Source organism: Epinephelus lanceolatus, chromosome 18 (assembly GCF_041903045.1).
Source record: "Epinephelus lanceolatus isolate andai-2023 chromosome 18, ASM4190304v1, whole genome shotgun sequence".
NCBI lineage: Eukaryota > Metazoa > Chordata > Actinopteri > Perciformes > Serranidae > Epinephelus > Epinephelus lanceolatus.
The window spans coordinates 18,743,123-18,767,850 of NC_135751.1; the positions used below are offsets into that span (position 1 = coordinate 18,743,123).

Below are 24,728 nucleotides of genomic sequence, written 5' to 3' on the forward strand. Positions count from 1 at the left end.
TCTGTCTCTGAGCAATGCTAATTTATATGACATGCCTTTCTTTTTAAATAATAACTGGGAATACTAAGTATCATACGGGTTGTGTCGTTCATTTTGATGATAGAAATCTTGAGTTCAAGCTAAAAATGCAGCCTGGCGTACCCGTTATGACCTGACATAACACCTTTAAACATGAAATGTGTGTATGTGTGTGTGTGTGTGTGTGTGTGTGTGTGATAAGAAGATACATACACACTGCTGTCAGTGAGGGAAATTGTTTCTGCGTCGCTGGACATACTCTGCTGCTCACTATCGTTGGCGCTGGTGGCAGGAGCCAGAGCATAACCAGTGTTGACATAGTACGGGTTGATGGGCTCCCGACATGGTGCATGCCTGGAAAGATAAAGACGTACAGGAAATGCTGAGAGGGATTTACTGGAATAGATCATGACCTGATAGACATGCTCGTAAAAATGCATTTATAAACAAAGACAGTACACAGCTCTTTGTTATTATCCGAAGAACATACAGTGTGGTTTGTTTTATAGCCATGGATAGCAGACTCTACTCTGTAGTGGAAAAATGCAGGCTCTATGAATATGCTTGATGTAACTGAGCCTCGTTACAATATTCAGCCATGAGCCGTTTTCAGCTGGAGTGTAAAACATTTAAAAATTTAAAAAAGATTTTTTTTTAAACACCAAAGACACCCCAGAAGACGGGTCACTCAGGTGCATCTCCATCATTGTTCAAAGTCAAGAAAGATCATACTTTATCATGTTAGTTTTATATATTATAAATGTTAAAAATCAGGGACATTTCTCCTGCATTCATACTTTCTTGCTGTATCAAAAATGTACCGAACCTTGACACCACTGTATCGATTTAAACTGGTCTACAAATTTTGTGAACCGTTACACCCCTAATGTACACGTAGGTTTTTAAAACACTAAACACAGGCAACAGTCTCCTTTTCCATCGCCAGCAGACAAGTATGCCTTTGTATGTCACGTTCAATGTCACAAATGCGCCAGAAAACAAGGTAAATCTTAAAACTCGGTGGTGGTGCCAACTAATTTGGAATGATGTTCGAGCAGTACTTGGGGAAAGACTTGTGGCTGAGATGACAAAGTGCAGTCACAGAAGTTACTGACAGTCTGGTGAAAGGGCAAAAATTAGCACGTGTGTCCAATCAAGTATCAAATTTCCATCACAGCCAATAAATACCTGCTGCGGAATGAATTGTAACCTTTCCTACTGAAGACAAAAGCCAGGTGTTGGTGGGTGCTTGTGGGTTTTTGTGTTCTGAGAAAGGGGCTTTGGTTACAATTTCTAGATCTAAGGAAGCTAAGGATACATAGCAACTTAAAAACTCATATTTATAGAGCTTCCACCAAGTGGGACTCATTACCCAAAACATATTAAACAAAGAAAAAAATAGGTATTCAAAGAAACACTCAAACTGAAACTAACAAGAGGGACCAAACAATATGAAAAATGCCACCACTATGATGTTTTTTTTCAGATGGCAACCAGTTTGTTTAAAAATCTGTACATACATCGTTTGTGGGATTGATATCTGATTGCATTGGTGCTAAAAACATAATTTTGGGCTACACTGATGGAGTCCGTCTATGTTTGTATGTCTGTGTGCAGTCACTGCTTGTATTACTTTATGTGGACGATTAGCAACCGCTGTTCTATAAAGGATCCATATCAAGACTGTGTGTTAGCCCTCAGGCTTCCAGTATCAGTCGGGCTATAGGAGCCAGGCCGGCTAACAATGTTAAATGTGCACACAAGCTTATTACCCAGAGCCTGATATTCTGCTGCCTGCAATTTGTCAGGCTTTCAGGCTCTGCTACTTCCTGCATCTCCTCTTGCTTCTGTTTGTTGTAATCCAAGCAAACCTACAGCCACAGATCATAAACTGCCTAGCAACCCTGTAATTGATAGCATTTCAGCAGCCTTTGTAAACACACAAATATTGAACGGCAGGTCTTATTCTGATACACAACCTTCAGCAGCGTCTACAGATACATGAGAAAGCTTCACGTGACAACCTTCTCCATTTCCTCAGTCACTGGCTCTGCTGAAGACGCTTCTTGCAGGACTTCGTACACATGAATTAAAGATGTTAGGCATCATCTCTTTTTATTCAAATTGGAATTCCCTGAAGCTTTCTCCCTGTTTGGAATGCAGAAGCACCCAGAGTTCAAAATGAAACCTTTGTGACCAACTGATTTTCATTAGCATCTACATTCAACAACAGCGAATAATTACAGCGCCAAGTTAGTGAAGAGCTGGGAAAAATAAAAATAAAAAACAAAAAACGTGCAGTCAACAGAAAATGAGTTTGAAGTTGTGATTGTATGCAGAAACATTTCTGATGATGAGAAATGAAAGGAAATGACAAGGGAAGGAAGCAAACATGAATTCAATCTGTCATTTGATGAAAGACAGATGAGATGGTTCCTTGAGCAGGAATGTAATGCAACAATGCCCATGGTTCCTGGTGCCATTTTGGAAACATTTATGTTTTGTAACCACAAGTAAATGATTACAATGGTGCAGTCAACTTTCCTTTAGCATATAAAGTCACTGGACAGTCACTTGAAAACTGGCTCAGTGATGAATTTTTGCATAACAACACACATGGAAACATAAAAAAACAATTTAGTGCAATAGAAGTACAAATACCATGTTTCCTGTTATGTAGAGAGCCTGAACAAATTTCCATTTAATTAACTTGCAATAAAAAGAATTACAGCTTGGGAAATTATGGGTTAATTGTTAGTCATTTAAATGCAGAGAGCATTTTTGACCGGTTACCATTACGCATGTTGGTATATAGATTAATTTGGCTACTCTTCAGTTAACTGTACTGCATAGGCCAGTGGTTTTCAAACTTTGTGTTATCACATAAATGTTTGTTTTTATTTACTAATACCAAATAACAATTGACAACCAACTATTACTCATGAAATTTTGCTTAACAAAATGATTCAAGAATTAATTTTAAACATTTTAAAATGACATCAAAGCACCAATAACACATCAATTTAAACAGGAAATAATGTAATATGATGTGACGTGTTGAGGTTTTTTAATTAATTTACTTTTTGTTAGGTAGAGTTTGCCTCTTTATTAGGAAATGGGTGTGAATGACGTATAGGCCCAGTTGAATATTGCAATAATAATGGGTGGTTGTCAAAAAAACCCATGTCAAACCTTGATCTGTATTGGAGATGCATCGATCCGATGTCTGGATCGAATATCGGCCCCGATATCATCAAATTAGATGGATTGGGTATCGGAAAATGCAACCTATACCTGAGGCAATCCTTTCCCTTTAAATCTATTGCAATGCAAGCTACATCACATGTCATGGAGCGAAGGAGAGAATCTGCTGTGTGGAGGTGCTTCACACTATTTCAACTGCTGTTGCACAATTGTTTATTTTTGTTAAAAATAAGTAGTTCATCATTGCATTAATCTGTTTCATCTTGTTTCATTTTCTCTTAGGAAAGAACTGTGTAGTCATTAATGCCTGAGGCCTCTAGTCTTTTTTGTTAAGGTTGTTTAGGTAAGGTATATAGCTTTTTAGGTCAACCATGGTATCAGATCGGTATCAGCTGATACTCAAAGCCACAGCATCGGGATCGCTATCAAAACTGAAAAAGCTGGATTGGTGCATCTCTAATCTGCATCCCAGCACACCATTTGAGGACCACTGGTGTAGGCTACCACTCAGGTCTGGTGGGAGCTTGATGTATGCACCAAAAACCAAAGCAAATTCCTTGTGAAGTGAAACCCTACCTGGCCTATTCTGATTTCGGAGGACATTTACATCACAAAACATTTGAATTTCACCACCTCTAAATAAATAGCACTTTCAAAAGCGGTCCTAAAGCTCACTGAGGCGATGAAGTGCCAGACTGAAAGGAAAGCCTATTCATGTCATTTTTCTTTTTTGTTTCCTTAAAATTACCCAGGGCTGACATCCTTTATTTTAACTGTTTAATAAAAACTTTTGTTTTGTGAGACATGTTTTATAAGCATTTTTAAAGGATAGCCTGCTGGCCAGGGTGTCCTCAGTTGCCCTCCATGTGTAATCAAACGTCCACATGCCATTCCCTTCTCCCTCCCTTCATCCTGCCTGTCTCCCTCTCACGTCAACTGGCAAATACATGCAAAGGCCAAGGAAATCCTATACAAAAGAAATGTATCCTTTCCATTTCTCTAAAAAGCTCAGACTCCAAACCCAACATTGTTCCTCAGCTTTATTAGCAGTGACACAGTCGTTCATCCATATTATTATTCCATGTTTGTCTCAACTCCATCCCAGCGTGCAGATTGATAGAAGCCTCAAAAAGATCACTCAAAGGAAACAACTTTCATTAAAATTACAACGACCATGAAGCCTCGCCTTTGAAGTACACGACTTACTTGAACGAGGACAAAACTGAGCTGTTCACATTTCAAAAATCTCCCAAAACATTAATGAACGCGTAGGTCATTCCCTTTCAAGTCATCTGATTTCTAAAAGCTGATCTGAAGGACTATTTAATGTCTTTTGTTGCCTGTCTCTGAAGAGATCAGACACAACTGATGTAAAATTTAGTTTCAGAAAAAAACCCAACGGGTGCTGCTAAAAGGCTTTTTAAAAATGAAGCGTGTCTTTCTGTAATTCCAGCCAAATGCTTGATTGCTGAAATAATGATGTGAAAATACGCCCAAAACTGTTTCACTCTCTAATTAAAACTGCACTTATATTTTTGAGGAGATTTCAAGCAAACATTGATCTCCAAGAAAACTGCCTTTAGTGATGTTTCCCAAAGAGAAAAAAATCAAACACAAACAAACATTCAGTTCATCTTGCGCCCTGCAGATATCAACCAGAAAATCTGCATGCCAACACTGAAGAATGCAACGAAACACAAGACAGTAGCAGAAGTCTGCAGCTGCCAAAGCTATGGCAGGTTTGATTGGACTTCAGTTTTATCTGGCCAAAGTGTAATCAGGATTTGTTCTGTCTCCACTGCCTGGCCTGAGCTGTGTCCAGTGTTTTAGTCACAGAGAGGATCTTATCTGGAAGGTATTGTCTGTCTGTCAGCTGATGTGAATTCCTCTACGTCCTCCTAACACTGGTGCTGCAGCAGCAGAGGTCAAATATGGGAAGGTTTCTGGAGTGTCTGACACTGACAATCATTCAATTGAGGAAAAACATTATTGCAAACTAGAGAATCTGAAATGTTGACGGGTGCCTGCTACTGCCACCAAGTACTGAGGTACTACATACAGCAGGTACGACAGGTACTGTATACTTCAGGTACAACATACTGCAGGTAATACATACTACAGGTACATGTGCTGTATAATGCAGGTGCTACATACATGTTCTAAATACTACTGGTATTACATACTACTTGTAGTGCAGGTACTGCCCTCTACGTCTGTTTGGCTTCTCTCATGTCTGTATTAAACATCAATAGGCCAAACAGTAGCAGTAGTAGTAGTATTATTACTACTGGGGCTGCAACGATTAGTCGACTAATCGATGACTAATTGACCATTTAAATAATCAGTGACTATTTTAGTAGTCGACTAATTGGTTTGAGTCATTTTTCATTGAAAAGTACTATAAAAGTACCCAAAATTAGTCTTGCAGCTTCTTACGTTCTTACGTTCAAATATTGGCAGCTTTACACATTCTCCTATAACTGTGAACTAAAACCCTTTGGTGTGAGTACGAAACAAGACATTAGATGATATAATTTTAGGGTTTGGGAGAAAGAGACTGACATTTTTCAACATTTTAACACATTTTTCGATAAAATGATTAGTCGACTAATCAAAGAAATAATCGACAGGTTAGTTGACAATGAAAATAATTGTTAGTTGCAGCCCTTATAACTACAAGGCTGTAGTAGTGGGTAATAGATGCTGATATATAATGTTTACATGCATTTAAAAGTTGCTCCAATGATGTCTGTATTTGACATTCATAGCCCAAACAGTAGCAACAGTAGCAGCAGCAACAGTAGTAGTAGTACTGTTTTCATTTTCTATTAATCAGTTGATTACTTTCTCAATTATTCAATAAGTTTGGTCCATAAAATGTCAATAAGACTTTTGCAAAGTCCTCGAATGTCTTGTTTTGTCCACAATGCAAAGATATTCAGTTCATGGTCATAGAGGAGTAAAGAAACTAGGGGTGGGCCTCACGATACGATGTTATCACGATACTGAAGTCAAGATACAATATTATTGTGATGTGATGAGTATTGCAACACCATATATTGTGATACATAGCAATTTAATACCTTTGTTCAACTGCAAATTATGTCCTCAAAGAAAAACTTTGTCAATATTTGTTTGATCTAATAGGGTTTCAGTCTGTTCATCTAATGTCAGTCATTTTTATGCAGCAAAATGTATCTAGTGGATTGAAAAAGCATTTGATTATATGATTGTAGTATTCTACCTAACGTTTAATTTGTTTTTGTCGTATTAATAATTCATATAATAAAAAATCGATACTAGTATTGTGTGACGATACGATACTGCCACACAAAAATATCGCAATACAATGCTGTATCAATTTTTTCCACCCCACCTAAAAGAAACCAGGAATAGTTCACATTTAAGAAGCTTTTTTCCTTCTTAAAAAATTACTTAAACCAATTAATCAATTATCAAATTAGTTGACGATCAATTTAATAGTAAACAACTAATCAATTTTTCCATTAATTGTTGCAGCTTGATGTAAACAACAGAAGCTCACACATTAGGATCTTAAATCCCTCTTTTAGGTTTCATTTGCAGCAATGTCAGCGGCCTACATTATGTTCCTTTCAACATGTTGTTATTGGACTTTTTTTGCACTGCTAGTGGCCTTAATCCTCAGTGGAAGATGTAACCGTATTACATAATAAGCTTCACCAATTTAAATCAGCAGCAATATTAGTCAAGTTGTGGTAGCAAGCAATTACTAATGTTTTCATTTGATCTTTCATTGTTACGCTTTCATCTGCAAAGACACTTAAACCATAAGCATGTAACTAATGCTAAGCCACTTTTCATTTGTTTAACATGATTACAATTTCTCATGCAGCAGGATCACAAGTATGCCGAGTGAACGAGCATCCACAGTCTGATTACTCAGAGCCTTTTAGAGTCAGTCAGTGTGTGTTCTCTCTGTCATTCTACCGGCTGCTGCATATTAAGCCGGGCAGACACCGCGTGGATTAAGCCCAATTTAGCCTCGAATTTAGCCCCTCAAACTAATTTTAGAATCGGGGCCGAATTTCTGCCGGATCAGGTGTCGTTTGAGGGGACACCTGATTAACTTCTCTGATCTGATGGATTTCTGGCCTGTCGGAAATCTTAGTCGGCTGTCGGATTTGTCAGAAGATCTGTTACAAACTGCAGGGAGCTTGTTTTAATGTTATCGCAGTAGAATTCTACGTGTTGTGGATAAACTGTCTTGAGACTGCTCACAGACTCTACATCTGCAGCTCAATATCTTTCTTCTTACTTCACGCTCATAGTAAAACTGCACAAAGTAATGCTGCCTTTCTCTCTTTTTAGTAAACACAGAGTACTCAACCATAAACTTTATTGAAAATGTCACTGGACAAGACTCACCAGGCGTTTTGTGATTATGTTTAGGGATTGCAGCCACATCATGGCCTGTCAATTGATCCGAACAGTGTGAGCAGAGAAGTTGCAGCTTCTGACAGATTAAAATGTGTGCAACATGAAGAGTGTCTGCTCAGCTTTAGACAGATTCAATGCAAATGACCGTAACAGGCCGAACAACTATCCAATACAACCAGCAATGCCTAAAACAACAGTAAGGCGGATGGAGAAAATCAAATATCACAATATCTTTGATCTAATATCTCGATATGGTGACAATATTGTAGGGTTGACTATTGGTGCTTTCACAAAATATTAGCACAATGAGATTTTTGATGAATCGTCATTAGTAATGTGGATATAATCATTAAGTGAGTATAAATAGAACAGCCGGGATAGTCTGGTGAGTTCAGATGATTACATCACTTTACTGTGATGTAGCCTTTGAAATCAGGAAAAGACAACACTTCCGACATTATGATATTCAAAATCAAAACCATATCCAGTCCCATATGATATTGACATTGTCAAGCCCTACATTAATGTCTTAAACAAGTATTGCTTTCCCTCATGCAGTCTCTTACAATAGACCTTCTTTACAAGACTCAAGCTATAGATTATTATTATTGATTGATTGATTATTTTATTTTATTTTCATAATAATACATTAGGAGATGCTATAACATTAATACAAAGTTTAAAGCAACCTGTGTAATAACCGGCTTCACTTATACAGGTGTTACTAACATTAATGATGGCTCCATTATATATTCCAGTGTCATGACAATGAGTCTGCATGCACAACACCAAGACCCTGAAACTGAAGCAGCTAAATATATTCGCCCATTGTTAATTTGATCATTTACACCTGTGCTCTTCCTACTGTGACATGTCAAAGTGTTTTCCACGAAAAAGCAAACATTTTTCTACATTCAAATGAAAACAGATAAATGAACTGCCCCATGCAATAACTAGAAGAGACACTCACATCTGTCTTTTGTCCACGAGGTACTAAGTAAAAAAAAAAAAAAAAAAAAAGGTATATTCAGGTTCGTCCTGCCACAGCCAGCAAAAATATGCAAAGCACCAACTTAAGATTAAAAAGAAGACGAACTGGATCTGCAAGAATCACAAATATCCACAAAATGCATCAGAGGAGAAGAAAGAGAAATGTAGTGGGACAGAAGCTGGTCATTCTGTTCAGCATCTGCAACATCAGCATTTATGCTACTGCATCAAACCACAACTGAACAATGAATTTCAACGTGAGGACAACCCTCTGATTGTGCGTCTACATGTATCAAACTGACTAAAAGCTTGTGTTTCTGAGCATCAATCAGCAGATTTGGTACTGCAATGATTATGACACCTTGAATCGCCTTTGAACACTCACATTGAGAATGAAAAGCATTTCAAATGTAAGAGGCCATTACTTTAATACTGCTGTTGCGCACACACACATACTGTAGGTGGCCAGCACAGTCACCCTTTGCACTGCAGCAGAAAAGTCACCAGTAATTTTCTACACTTCCACTTGTTTTAATTGACAGGTTGATCTATGTGTTAAAGTGAACATGGGTACCAAGTTGAATGTTCTACTTCAATTCAGGAATAATGAAACATTACTTTTGTATTGACTCGCATACAAAATGCATGACATAATAGCCTGGCATCACGTTATCATTGGCCATAGATAAAATCTGCATCTAGACACAACTGAATGGACCTACAAGGAGAGCAACATATGACGGTGCACTGAGCGATAGAAAAATGTAAACAGACTGCAACGTGCAAAACTGAGTTGTGATAGTGTGACATCAAAGTGTCTATGAACGAGTGCTGCCGGTTTGACCCTCAGAATTTAAAAATAGTACTTTAATAAAAGTCCCACATCAGCTGTGGCCATCTTGGTTGTTGACATCATCACATATTTTACATTAAGCACAAAGTAGAGCTGGGCGACGTGGAGAAAATCAAACGTCAAGGTATTCTTGACCGAATGACTCAATATCAATGTTGTGTTGCTTTCACAAAATATTCACACAATGCGATTTTTTGATTAATAATAATCAGTTATGTGAATATAGTGCCTAAAAACAGTGTGGTAAGCTCAGACGATTACATCAATTTACTGTAATGTAGCCTTGAAAACCAGAAAAAACAATTACGATGATATAGAAAATCTAAGTCCACAACTACTCTCATATCACGATATCGATACAATATCGATATATTGCCCAGCCCTATGTGAAGGCTCTGTAAGCTGTTGGTCACAGTATCAAACCCGCCCCCATACTGGAGTAACAGTTGTGATTGGCCAAACCAGGGCCTGTTCAGCTGAAAATCTTTTTGAATAAGAGAGGGACCAGACGTACCTGCTGGAGCAAACAAAACATGACCTTGCAGATTTGTCTAATCCTCATGTTATTGAAATATTACACATTTCCACCTTTAAGGATCGTGTCATCCTTGAGTTTAAGTAGTGTAATAGTGCAAATTAATGTAAACGTTCAATATCAAGAAGAGAGTGTACTCAATTTTCAGCTACACTGTCTCATTGCTGCAGTGCTTTTCTTTTTTATTTAAAGCATGTTTGACACGATTGTCATCTGAGTTTATATCATTTTCATGGATGAAGAATCAGCAGAGCAGCTATCAAATCAAATCACTATCCATGGCTGGGACTCGTCGACATTATAAAACAAGTTTGGAATCTCTAGATTGAACAGTCAAACATAATACATTTTGTTATGGGGGGGAAAAAAACTATATAAACGCAGTCTTAAAATTCTGAGGAAGAAGAGGAAGAGGGAGGCAATGATATCAGTTTCCAGAGTGAGTGATTTCAGAAAGCTCCTCAAACAAAATCATATTGAACTCTTTCCCTGTCCAATGGGAAAACACGATTCCCCCCAGTACCTGCACAAGAAAAGCCGAGAACACTACTTCAACCTTCTAACAACAAGTTAACTTCTGCAGCCTTTTGACATTTTCTCAACACCACAGGTGTAAATACACCATCTTCCTCTCATCTCAGCTGTCTCCTGTGCTACACTCAGACTCTGTTTTCATCTCACACTTCAAGCAGCATTCATGGTATTGTGGGGTTTCAGGTTTATTTCTAATTCAGCAGTTTGCAGAGAAAAGGCTGTGTAGTTAGAGCTGAAGTGAAGCTTTCTAGATGGCTGGGAGGATTTACCTGTACTCGTGACTGTCCTGGAATCTCGCGCTGTTGGCAACACGCTGTGGTGCCGTCTCCATTAGGAGCTTCTGAGTGAGCCGGTTGCTCGGCGCGGGGTCACACTCGGGTTGCTCCTCTGGCTCCTGGTCACATCTCCACTCCTCATCTTCATTTAGAGTCGGTAAATAACCCGATAGCCCTTTTCCATTCCCAGACACAGAGCTCTGATCGCTGTACAGCTTGGGACTCTCTCCTCCTGTCCGCGTATATTCCAAATATATGTCAGATTTAAGAAATAAGGGATATGTGTTTTCCTCCATCATTGTCTGTATCTCAGTCTGAGCCTGGTCGAACATTGCAGGATCAATGTGAAGCTTCATGACGCAGTCTTTGATGAAGGACTTAGTGGCTGGTTTAATCTGTCGGGAAACAATCCCGTTGTTGTCCAGGATGTATTTCTTATAGATGGCTTTCGCCAGTTTGACCTTCTTCTCCTCGTTACCCTCATTAGCTTCAAGTTTGCGGAAGCCACTGCATGCAAACCAGAAGTCCAACATATCCGCACACTCCTCCTGCTTGAGGAACGTCCTAAACAGATGGATGCCATCTTGGTCATCCAAGAGAGAGTGAAGAGATTCGGCCCACTTTAAGTAAGGCGGCGTAGGGGAAGCGCTTCCCTCCGGCTCGTAGCCCAGGTCCAAGTCAGGTCGCCTGGGCGTCGCCACGGACGCCTCGCATTTGAGGCTCTCGTTCCTCGCGGAGAAGCCAAGGCTGCCGTACTGGCGTCCATCACTGCAAACCAGCTCGCCTTCTTCTCCTGGAACTGGAGGTCTAGGAGCATCCTCAGTGAAGCTGCCACCCAGGTCTGCTAAGTAGTCCCTTTTGTCGCTTATGCTCATAGTCCCAGCATCCATAAACCACGTCCCCGTAGAGCCCACACTGCACAACTATTAGATCCAGACCTCTACTTATGCCACTGCAAAAAAACTCCTGCAAGGAGGAAAAATATAGAATGAGACGCAGCTTTATCACATCATTGAAAGGTGGAGTAGCTCTACCTTGACAGGGCACTACTATAGGAAGATAGTTTAATACTTATACTCAGATTAAAAGCTAAAATCAAACTGAAGAAATGCATTAATTACAAGAATTGATTTACAGTATCAGTTTATCAGAGAAAGGTTGATATGTGCCATAATCGCCATATGCCTGATGAGAAGAGGACTAGTACCTCCTTAGGGACTTTTGCACTTTTTTGCATTTTTATCAGATTTTCACGACAAACTCATCATGTTGCCAGTTTCCACATAAACATTTAAATTCATGCAAATTCTGCAGAAATCCAGAGGATCTCAAACGTGAGGCAAGCGACTGAAATGCTCTAAAACTAGAGAACAGCTACTGGTTTACCTTTGAACGCAGCTTGAATACACTGAAACAATCTTTGGCAACTACCATACAGTCAACTTACATCTGAATTATCGAATAACAAGAATAACAATAGAAATCGGTGATGAAATCAACTTTAAAAGCAATAATACATGTACACACTGAAAAAGAATTTCACGCTCCTGATCTGTGACCGCATATTCTGCATAACATCTGCAAACCTAAGCAGAATCTGGAGTCATTGGCTTATCATGTGGTTTTGATAGTCTATAATGTGGTTTTGATAGTCTATAATTGTGCCTACTGAGTCACAGTCAGAGTTATGTGGGAGTGTTGTGGTAATCCAAGCCAAGAGTCATGGCTTCAGAGCTGTCTGGCCCTGGAGGCACTGGTATGAATATGGTGTAGTGTTAATGTAGTTTGCAGTAATAATATCCTCTGATTTATATGCATAAGCATATCATTACTTTACACTGCTACTCCAGTTACATCCAAATTAGTATGAGTGTATCACCACAATGATATATTCACTTAAGGCTTACAGTATGAACTCAGTAGTGAAGCAGTCTCTCTACTATGTGATACTTTATTGATCCATGTATCATATTCTCTCATTTCATGCCCCTGCTATCATAATGCAGGATCAGCTGCAGAGAGAACGATTCTAGGGATTGAATGTCTCGTTCAAGGACATGTCCTGCTCCTAAAGCATTGTCCCTGAGCTTTCTTGCTGAGCAAAGACACAGTAGTAGAGAACATACAGATCATGGTTAAGCTTCCCAGATACAGTTCCAGAAACCATTTTAGTGCCGATTCCCCAGTACAGCCACAGCGTAGGAAAAAATATCCAATTTCCTCTGACTGTTTGTTTAAATGCATACATCCATGCAGCAGCCGATATTTCCTGACAGATGAGGCCAGGATGAAATCATGGTGACCGCTAATGTCTCTGACCAATCAAAATCCTCTTCATAGCCCCGTGCAGTTGTTAATGGTTTTGGGATTAAAAATATATCTTGAAGAAAAGTAGATTTAGAATTTTCAGAAGCGGCTGACAGCTGGGCTGTGATTTCAAAAGAAATATATATTTTTTTAATGGTTGCCATCATGTTCCCTTTAGGGCACACCCACTCTCTGTCTTTTCCAATACAGATACAAATCATTTTCCCTGACTGAACAAAGACAGCAAAGACAAAACTGGCAACAGTGCTTTTCTCCCTGCACAATCCTGAAGTGTGAGCAGCACGTGCACTGTGCACAAGGCCAGGTGTGCTAGACTCAAATGATAACCAGAGGAAAAATATTTGAATACAAGCACATTTCACTGATGGTGTATCAATGCTAAGGAGGTGATGTGTTAAACTAGCAGTCATGTTGCTACCTGTGTGCGCTGATGCATCGGCACGAGAGATGTTCGCTCAGCGCATTGATATTGAAATTAGCGGTTCTGCGGTCACAGGTGTGCGGCTGCACAGGGATATGTAAAAAGGCGTGATTTCAGCCGCGTTCAGGAAATGTCCCCTCTTTTTCCTCTCAAACTGTATCCGCTTGTTCCTTTTGAAGTGAGCCTCTCATCACATTCATGTCTTGGCCTCTCCAGAATGAGCAGAACAGCAGCGGCGAGTGGGGGAGGGGAGCCAGAAACAAACTCCGTACACACACACACACACACACACACATACACACACACTCACATAGCCAGGCCTTTCAGCAGCCGACCGACAAGTGCACAACTTTGTCACACTATTCACCTATTAATATCCGCCCTGTCTCCGCTAACAGCTGCTAAACTAAACGAACAACAGGCCGACCGCAAACATTTCCCCTACCGTCAGAGGACACAGAGGGAATCCCACACCAATTTCCGAATAGATTTACAAGCAGCAAAGCGATGGCACATATCTCTCCCCGACTACCGCAATCCCAATCTCTGAGCTGTGGGGGGAGAAAAAAGTGACATATACTTAACCGGTGAAAATCTTCTTGCTGCTTTCGAGTGCATCGGGCGTTTGGACCGGCACCAGTCACCGCCAACAGTGTCATAGTTGCGAATTGCAAGACTTTAAAAATAACAAAGACAACAGTCCGCTCTCCACCTCTCCATGACTGTCTCTCACTGTCTGTGCGGAGCTCAGGCTGCACGGCGGATGATGCACAGCGCCTCGCCCGTTCACTACACACATTACCAGTGTTTAGTTTGGCTACATGTGGTACACTCATTTTTTTTTTGTCTTCCTCTCTCTCAAGGATTGAAATAAATATATTAAAAATGAAGTTGTGTTGCATTTTGGCTCAAAATCCACTGAAATATGGCTCAACATGAAAAACATTTGAATCAAAAATATAAAAGACTGTGGATCTTTTTGTATTAACCTAATTCAAACCTCTACTGAGGGAGGAAATCAGTGCTTTCAACATATAAATCCCAATGCCGTAGTAAACATTACATATAAGTATATTGTTTATATCAGGGGTGTCAAACTCATTTTAGTCCAGGGGCCGGACCAGTAAAACCACTACACAATAACCTATAAATAACGACCCCTTCGATTTTTCCCTTTTTTTTAGTGTAAAGGAGTTTATTCCCTCAAGAATTAAAATAAATATATTAAAAAATGAGGTTGTAGCATTCCCTTTATTGCATTTTGGCTCAAAATCCACTGAAATATGGCTCAACATGAAAAAATATTTGAATCAAAAATATAAAAGACTATGGCATACTGGCTGATCTTTTTGTATTAACCTGATTCAAACCTCTACTGAGGGAGGAAATCAATGCTTTCAACGTATTAATCTCAGCACCATAGTAAGCATTAAATATGGATCACAAGGAAGTATAAGTATAGGCATTCTCGTGCCTATATTCATATCAGGGGTGTCAAACTCATTTTAGTTCAGGGGCCACATACAACCCAGTTTGATCTCCAGTGAAGCCATTGCATAATAACCTATAAATAACGACCCCTTCAGATTTTTCCCTTTTTTTTAGTGTAAAGGAATTTATTCTGAAAACGTTCATAGTTACAAAAGAAATGATAAACAGCCTGCCATATCCTACGAAAAATACGTGCAAATTCAACAGCATGTCTTGGGTTTTCCACATTTAGTCAGTCGACCACTTGCTTTAATTACGTGTGCATTTTTTTCATAATTTTCCTCTAAAGTGGAAGCTATTGAAGCAGCAGGTGAAGTAATCCCCTGCCTTACAAACCATTTACAATCTGAAATTCTGTCAGTGCCTTAGCAACAGGGTTGCACCCATATTGTTTTATGATTGAAGTCTGATACAGATTCTTTTGTACTGAAGCTGCTGGTTAATAATATTTTGCACATTCTTCAGTATCTTTAAATTGAGCACACTAAGTATTCATTGTTATCTCAGAGAGCTGTATTCTGGTCAGGGTGGCAGCATTTTACACTAAGTATCTACTCACTGCTTAAACCTGACACCTCACCGCCTTCGCAAGTACACCAATATGAGGTGTGGACCCTCTGGCAGCCCGGTTCTTGTGTGTTTGACATCCCTGGTATGCTATATTTAAATGAAGATGTTTGTGCTAATGCAAATTACAATATTGATTATGTCAGATCTACAGCCCACATCAAATAAAGGTGTGGCCTACTGTAGCGATTTAAAATTCCATTTCCATACACTTGGTGGACATGCAGGACACTGTTGATGCAGCAGAGGCAGAGTTGTCCTGATTTTTAAATCCCTAGTATGGGTCAAGCTCCAAAAATGCTGGGTCCCACTTTTCCCATGATGCAACTCAATTGCTCCTTTCTTTAGATAAACACATGATATCATCAGTGGCTTCCTGCACAGCCACAGAAAACACTGAAAAACTTGTTACAGGCTAGATAGTACTCACTGTGACAGGTTGACACTTAAAGGGACAGTTCACCCCAGGTCAAAAATACATATTTTTCCTCTTACCTGTGGTGTTATTTATTAATCTAGATTCTAGAGTGTTTTGGTGTGAGTTGCTGAGTGTTAGAGATATCAGCTATAGAGATGTCTGCCTTCTCTCCAATATAATGGAACTAGATGGCACTCAGCGTGTGGTTCTTAAAGCCCCAAAATAACACATTTGGAAAAACTCAACAGAAATGTCTCTTTCCAGAAATCATGACCTGGTTACTAAAGGTAATCCACAGACCTTGTCCTGAGCAGTTTCATGTAGGGACTATTTTCTTTCTACTGAACTACACCCGCTATCTGTGTCACTGCGCAGAAGGAAGTGTGCATCTACTAATGGGCAAGAGGCTTGTGCATGTGACAACAATTATATTCTAATAGTTTGATACTGCACCACATCTTACTCTGACCTGGTCACATATTGACATTTGGTCATGGATTTTCCATGTCTAGACACAACATGCGAGGTACCCTGGGTGCGTTGGTTTTTGATTTTCTAGGACGGCTTGTCAAGTTCTGCCTGTTACATGCACTGTCTTCTTTCAAAATACACTTAAGTTTTCACAGGAAATTTACCTTTACATACAGTCTCTTTCAAAATAAACACACATTGTCTGTACAACTCCGCCAATATATATATATTTTTTCCTTCAACAACTAAAACACATTGTTGGGTTTAGGAAAAAAGAACAGTGTTTGGTTTTATAATCTTACAGTATGTGAACACTCTCCTGGATGAAAATGAGGACCCATTCACCACCCCTCCTTCCCACCCCACTTGGATTTTAGCCACCTTAACTTTCATTCTTGTCCTGCTGTGTTTCTCCCTGACGTCGCCAACCGTTGTTAAACTATGACAACGACCAACCGTGTATCAAAGGATGACTTTGTTCGTCAGCGTCTGATGCCGAAAGTCACTGCCCAAGTGCTGGATTTTGATGATTTCGGAGTGAGACTGGGTTGGATACTGCTAGCTCACCTGTGCTAACTAATGGTACAGCTCAGCCAAATAGGACACTTTTAATGTTTATATCTCATGCTGTCATGAGTAAAAGCCTCTCATCTACGAGTAGATGCTTACTTCCCTCTGCACAGTGATATGGTTGGTGGTTGTAGTTCTAGTTCGGTAGAAAGAAAATAGCTGCTACATAAAAACTGCTCACACCAAGGTCTGTGGTCAACCAATGATTTCTGGAAGGGGATACTGTTGTTACGTTTTTCAAATGTATTTTTTGACACTTTAGCACCAACAGCCAACTGTCAACTACAGCTTATATCTCCAAGACTTAGCATCTCACACCAAAACAATTTAGATCAATAAATAGCACAACAGGTAAGACAGAAAATGTGTATTATTGATTTGGTGTTAACTGTCCCTTTAATGCATGAAACCAGTTGTGCCCCTTTACAGGTCCTATCTATCATGGCTCACATTGCAATGTTTGGGGCCCCATAAGATATATAAGACACACAATTGCTATTTGAGTGTTGCAAATGCAATGTGGTTTTAAAGTGGAAAGTGTGTGTTTGCAGATTTTCATTCCAACCGGAGACTGCACAAGATGACTTCACTGATTGGGTTACAGTTGAATTAGCTTACCATAGCACATGTTTCACCTTTCCTGTTAGGTGGTGCATTCATACAGCCTTTGTCATGAATTTTACTACCAGGAAGTCCCAGAACAGCTGACCAAGTCATAAATACCAGCCGTAAACTTACTAACACCATGATAGCTGTGCTTATGAGTTATATTTTACTTCAGCACATAATGGACAACTAGCCACAAATGTAACTCCCTGTCTCTGTCACCACATGCACAGTGACACTGTGATTTACAACATTTGCGTGCTTTCAACAAAATTCAAACAGGGAAATTCAAGTCTGCTGTCCAATATAGAAAAATTACAGTGATGTGACCACTCAACACAAACAGTTGGGAAGAACTTAATGTAACAATCATTCTCAATAGCTTGCAACCTTCCTCTGTTTGAATGATCCTAGCTACTAATGTTGCCCAAAGTTTTGCAGCAGCCTTGAAGATGCATTTGTTAATTTCTGGTGTGTTTAATGCATCTATAATGAAAAACAAACTAAGCACTGATGTACAACTTCTGTATAAACACTGCAGTGTTATAAACACCCGGCAACATGCCACTTTGCACCATTAGATGAAATTTAAATCTTTATTTTGACTGTTCTGGCTGAGAGTATGTCACACAGCTGGTGAGCAGAACTACAAATATGGGCCTTTATATGTTGTAAGAACTGGTGCTGAAGCTTTGAAACAGACATCCAATGCAACAATGTTCCTCTCTGACCGCACTTTAGCAGCACCGTTAGAAACACTTGATCATGTCATTACTTTCTGACTTCACAGTACAAAGACTAAAAGGATAGACTAAACGCAGCAATAAAGGCTGTTGACAGTTTCAGAGCTCTCATTCACGGCAATCATTTTGTCACACGGTTTTACTGAGTCTAAGATGAAAGGCAGATGGGACACACCATAAAAACATAAACACATTTGATTATGTAATTACGTCAAACCATTTGGGAGCACAAGAAAGAGCAGGACTGTATATTTCACCGCCTGTCTCATCATATCACCTGAATTGCCTGCTCAAACCTAGAAACCTGTTAAAGTGTGCCGTGTATGCAGTGTGTACAATATGTCTGCCAGCAAGATAAACCATGAATAAGACCCAACACACTGCAGCTTCCTTGAGGCAAAATTGATTTTGGGTGGCAACAATTTAAACATCCTGATACTCTCACATTTTATAGGATCAATTATTTTCTCCAACCATCTTCTGTATTTCAATGATTACTGTCAGTTCAATGTGTCCATGTCAAAGGATTTCTTCCACTCAAAAACCTCAACAATGTTTCAGAAAGTCAGATTGAAGACGTGCTGGCCCCTCCAAAACATGACATGAAGACTAAAGAGAAATGCTGATTTACATGCAAATCAACATGTTTTACCTTGAGTTCGATCGTCTTCTTCACACATCCTCCAGCAGTACATCCATTCACTGAGGATTCCATTGCACCATTGTTAAACACATCAGGCTGCAGTAATGGGAACATCTCTCTCATCACCACGACACGAGAAGGCCCGGCCAAAGCAGAATGTCGCCATAGTAGTTTGTCTTTGCCATCCATTTGTTTCTGAAGAAGAAGAAGAAGAAGAAGAAGAAGAATATTTGTTAAGTCAACTATATACACAGTAAAAGGAAAGAATATGTATGTTGCAACTATTGTATGATTTTATTTCTGCAATGTTAAAGACATTTCTTACCAATATTGATTTACACAGTATATACTCTTCTACTCTAATTCCCTAACAAGTCTGCTTTATAGTTTACCTTTGATGCCATAAACTGACTGAACTCTACTGAGACAGAGTTTTCCCAACAGGAGCTTTCTGAAAATAATGATTTACTCTTTTACGATAGCATGTGACACTGTTGCTGTTAAAAACACACACAAATCTAGACGGAATCAAACCTGGAACAACATCCAGGATGATTTCATTGCATGAGAGTAAATTTTCTGTTTGACAACAAAGAGGGCATACCAATGGAGATAAAATATACTGCCTAATACCACTGCTCTGAATGTAACATCTGGGGACAAATAATACATGAAGTCCCACTGTTCACAGTTTAGAGCTTTGAGATTGAACGCATCATGAATATTTTTGACCCACCCTACTTTGCCTTACTCTGCCTCTGATTGGCTTACCCTGAGAGTCTTACCCTAATTCTTACCAATGCCACTGTTCTTGCCTAGACCTAATTAACGCAACCAATGAAGACAACAAGTACTAGCCCATCTGAGAGAGCAAGTAGGGTGGTTCATGCCTTTGTCAAACTTAAAGGTGCTATATACGACACTCACAGTCTAGGGTTGCATTGCCTGCATTCGGTGGCTGAGCCGCTAAGGGTGCTAACAGCGCTAACAATGGTAACAGCGCTGACAGAGCTTACAGTGTTAACTTGGGGTGGGAGTTAATGCTGTGTTGGTGATAAGCTTGCCAGTGGGACATGAAGGAAGAGACTCACATGTCGGCTCAGATGATGGATAAGCCACTAACTATGCTAACAGCGCTAACAATGGTAACAGCACTGACAGAGCTTACAGTGTTAACTTGGGGTGGGAGTTAGAGTAAATCTCTCCCGGGACACAATTTGTCCCGTTTTTTGGGGAAAATGCAGCAGCAGCAAGCCAAGGAGTCCATCCAGAATCAGTGCAACAGGCTCAAGAACATCTGTGTCAGAGAGACAGCAAAGAGGTAAAAGGAGCTGTGGGAGGTCCTAACAGTTCACTTAGTATATTTGCACATCCAATCATGTTTTAATTTGTATTTTTACCGTTTATATTTAACCCTACGGCCCGAACGACGCATAGTGCGTCCAAATTCACACCTGTTCTTCTCTATGGTTTTTCTCTGCGACCGTGCGTCATAGCGAGAAGCCACGCATATCACGTGAAACAGCGGAATCGTAGCTTTCCGAATGTTTTCACAGCGAAAAAAAATGATAAAGTTACACTAAAATGATGTATAACAGAGCTTTCATACAGCTTTGCACACACATTACTCTTGGACGGATTACTCGCGAATGCAGGGTGGCACAGAAATGCCATGCATATCACATGAAAGTGCAGGAGCAGAGCTTTTCAATGATACCACACACATCACTGTGCTGTCATCCCATCACACTATAAATACAGATCAATTGCCTACCAAATAAAATCCTGACGAATTTCTTCACAATCCATTATACAGATCTTGTTATCAGTCACTTCATATAGTGAGGAATATCGTATCTTACCACGTCTTAGGCTGGCGTGTGTTTCTCCCTGTCTATGCACATTTGTAGTTCAGCTTTCAAGATGCAAATATCTCCATATTGTCCAGTTGACACTCCATCAAACTTTGTATAACAAGACCAGCCACTTCACCTTTGCGCACCCAACTGCAGCCTAATTATGCATGCATGACAGGGCCGTAGTCACCATATACATTGAGGGGGACACGTGGCCCCCACCTTCCCACCCCCCCACCCCCCCCACCCCCCCACCCCCCACATGCCCAATTTTTTTTTACTGCAATCAAAGTGGCAAATATTATTTTGGAGGACATCATTGCACTTGGTTGACTACTTTTCTATGATCTTAGATGTAAATATTGCATGTTTCTTTCAGATAAAACACATTTTTGAGTTGTGAATGAGTCAATGGAATTTCTTGCAATAATGAAAAAATACTGGCAATCATGTCCGCCTGGCACAAACCACATGTTTTGGACAGCTGTAAAGTGACAGAATGTCCCAGCATCGTGGTTCTTATATTGCCAGATTCCAGAGAGTCTCCCCTCTTCATATATGGCAGAATATGTCAACTTCCAACTTGCTATGGTGAGATACATGTAAACATGTAAGAATTTAGTAACACAGATTTGTTTTTTTCATTGATATAAAAATTAATATAAAATACAGGCACATAGAAGGACATGAAATGATGGCAAATCTGGTCTCCTATGTCCGAATTTCATGTTCATTGGTCAGTCTGAACTGGTATAATGGCCGAGCCCTCCGCCTCAAACATTTGGTCGAGTGTCCCTTTTTTTCACAAATCCAAGGTGGCAACCCTAGTGGGAGTTAATGCTGTGTTGGTGATTATCTTGCCAGTTGGACATGAAGGAAGAGACTCACATGTCGGGTCAGACAGTGGATAAGCCGCTGACGGTGCTAACAGCGCCAACAATGGTAACAGTGCTGACAGAGCTTACAGTGTTGACTTGGGGTGGGAGTTAATGCTGTGTTGGTGATAAGCTTGCCAATGGGACATGAAGGAAGAGACTCACAGGTCGGCTCAGACAGTGGATAAGCCGCTAACGGTGCTAATAGCACTAACAAAGATAAAGGTGATGACAGAGCTTACAGTGTTAACTTGGGGTGGGAGTTAATGCTTTCACAATGCGGCTGTCCAGCCACCTTGGGACGGCAGTGCAGTGTGTTGGTGATCAGCTTGCCAGTGGGACATGAAGGAAGAGACTCATATGTCGACTCAGACGGTGGATAAGCCGCTGACAGTGCTAACAGCGCTAACAATGGTAACAGTGCCGACAGAGCTTACAGTGTTAACTTGGGATGGGAGTTAATGCTTTCACAATGTTGCTGTCGCGCCACTGTGGGACTGCAGTGTAGAGCGTTGGTGATGAGCTAGTCAGTGGGACATGAAGAAAGAGACGCACCTGAACTAACATGCACATGTTGGTAGTGGCCCAGCTACCAAAACATAGAACAGAAAAGCTCAGATTACAACACACACAGTACAGAGGGAGCGTGACTTCACTTTCTTCTCAGGACGTCATTTCTCTACTATATCTTTACATAGCAAATAGTTGTTTGATGCTATTAATGTACAAAATCTGATACATAGAGCCTTTAATGTGATATAGCTTATTAAAGAGCAGGAGGAAGTTCATGTTTACACAGCACCCTCTTGTTTTTTTAAACATCAAAATGGTGGTCAGAACCTGGCATGATCAAATGGACGGCAGTTCTGATGAGGAGAAATAAGAGGAAGGAACACATGAATGAGCAGGCGGCTAGTGTGAGCCACAAAGCGCCTTGACACTGCCCCCTCACCAGTGGCTACAGTTTCTCAGTTAATCAAAAGAGGAAGGACATGAAAATGACAACACAAACTATAAACACAGCCTTAAAATGGATGAAGCTGTGATGACCAGTTAAAAGCAGTGTCTGATACTGATTGACTTCTCACACTCAAAGATTCAAGGTTACATCACTAATGATATACTCATGTAAAGGAGGAAAATATCTATATGCATGGGGTTGTGCGTAATTCCATTTCAAAGTACTCCATACCCACTCATATGTCAGCTTTTATCTATTATAATGCTTTTTTTCTGTGGCCTCCTGGGCATCTAATGGACTTCTATTTACAAACTGCAGCCACTTCTTTGTTTTGTGTCAAAACTGAACCAAACTGTCCAACACAGTTTACTTTTTTGTCTATTTCTACAGATAACTTTCTGGGCATTTGGGCTTTTTTCATCATTAACCATGGAGGAAATGCTGCTCATACCAGTCCCTGGCCATGTGAAACCAATTATATTTTGGATCCTGATCCAGACTTACACAGACAATAACAGCTTTGACACTGCAATAATCCCAACGCAGTTGCCAGAATACATGTTAGCATTGTGCGTTTCTGCAAACCACAGACAGATAAGTTACATTTGTACATTTCATATGTAGCAGATATGTTGAAACTTTATTTTCAATGTGGTCAATGTGTGGCTAGGGTTAGGCACAAAAAAAACATTGGTTAGGGTTAGGAAAAGAGTAGAAAAGATACCTGGTTATGGTGCAACAAACAGGCTGGAAATGTCCCATGTTGTGTATATATATATATAAATATATATGTTGCTCTCTGCTGCTTGGCTTGGCTGCTGTCTGGCCTAGGTGTAACGCCATCAACCATTCCCTACTTCCTCTACGAAAAAAACTAAACTCAGGTCATATACAGTATATGTAATTTAATTTATGTCAGTTTAGAAATGTTGATATGATACGAATGTAGCATATCCATGGTTTGCAGAAACGTACAATGCTATTATTTAATTCTGGCGACTGGGCTGATAATCTATTCTTTAAAGCTTTATTTGCTCTACAAAAACTACAGAAAAACATAATGGATCCAACCTCTCACAATTTTCATAATTTTACCCGTCACCATATCAAATGATAATGCATTCTGATATCTATTGGCATCCTATTCTAAAACTACCTTCACAAACATTTTTACAGTAAACTACAGTAATGAAAGATTTCAGCAACACAGAGGTCACGTGACCAGAAGGTCTGTAAATTGAATCCCTCGAACAGCCAGAAACGGCCGGGTGCTGAGGGTGAATGAAAAATACTCTTCCATTCCTCAGCAACTACAAACAAGAAGCCCTTAAGTAAGTGGCCCAGTGGAGCTGCTCGGCAGACACAAGAACAATAGAAGACGCCTCTGTGTTCAGCTCTGAGGTGTGACTGTATGAACCAGACCCGCTGATTTATGAAATCAGGCTCAGCTTATGTAAAAGTAGCATTTTGTGTCAGAACTGTAGGAGAATTGCAGTTCAATGGGAGTTACTGAGAGTTATTTGCTAATTCTTTATATGTTCACTGATCAGTGATATTTATTTCTGCTAAAACAAAAATGCTAATTCTGTAGCTTGTCCAAAAAGTTATAATAATCATGGCTCCTACAAAGATGTGTGAATAATTTCAGTTTCTTTTTAGGGATTAAACTGATGCTTTAAAATATTTTTTGAATTCTCAAACATCCTGCTGCAGTTAAGTGTTACTAGAGGACAACTTCATGTTTCCAAATTCAGTCCTTTCACTCGTCTTTTGTTCCACCTGTCAGTGTGGATTTAGACTCCCTAGTAGGCCTTGGCTGAAATAGGCTTATCTCTGCTGAAGACCCTCTGATGAACAAAAGCCCATTAAGACGTGTAAATGAATGCTCCCATTCTGTGTGCACACAATAAAGATTTCTATTTTCCAAATTCTTCAAAGAATTCAATAAAA

General features: G+C 39.8%; 1 protein-coding gene across 6 annotated transcripts in view; it reads right to left on the reverse strand.

Moving 5' to 3' along the window:
- Positions 1 to 24,728, reverse strand: part of axin1 (axin 1) — a 45,479-nt gene that overhangs the window by 19,013 nt on the left and 1,738 nt on the right. For 3 of the 6 annotated variants that reach the window (XM_033645813.2, XM_033645812.2, XM_033645814.2), the window contains exons 2-4: positions 19,096 to 19,281; positions 10,823 to 11,794; positions 232 to 372 (exon numbers count right to left, since the gene is read on the reverse strand). In XM_033645813.2, coding sequence (XP_033501704.1) covers positions 232 to 372; positions 10,823 to 11,718 — 1,037 coding nt within the window. In that variant the 5' untranslated portion in view covers positions 11,719 to 11,794; positions 19,096 to 19,281. Of the gene's footprint in view, positions 1 to 231; positions 373 to 10,822; positions 11,795 to 14,162; positions 14,325 to 19,095; positions 19,282 to 24,728 lie in introns of those variants that run through there. The other 3 variants (XM_033645816.2, XM_078161361.1, XM_033645811.2) reach the window with 1 other exon arrangement.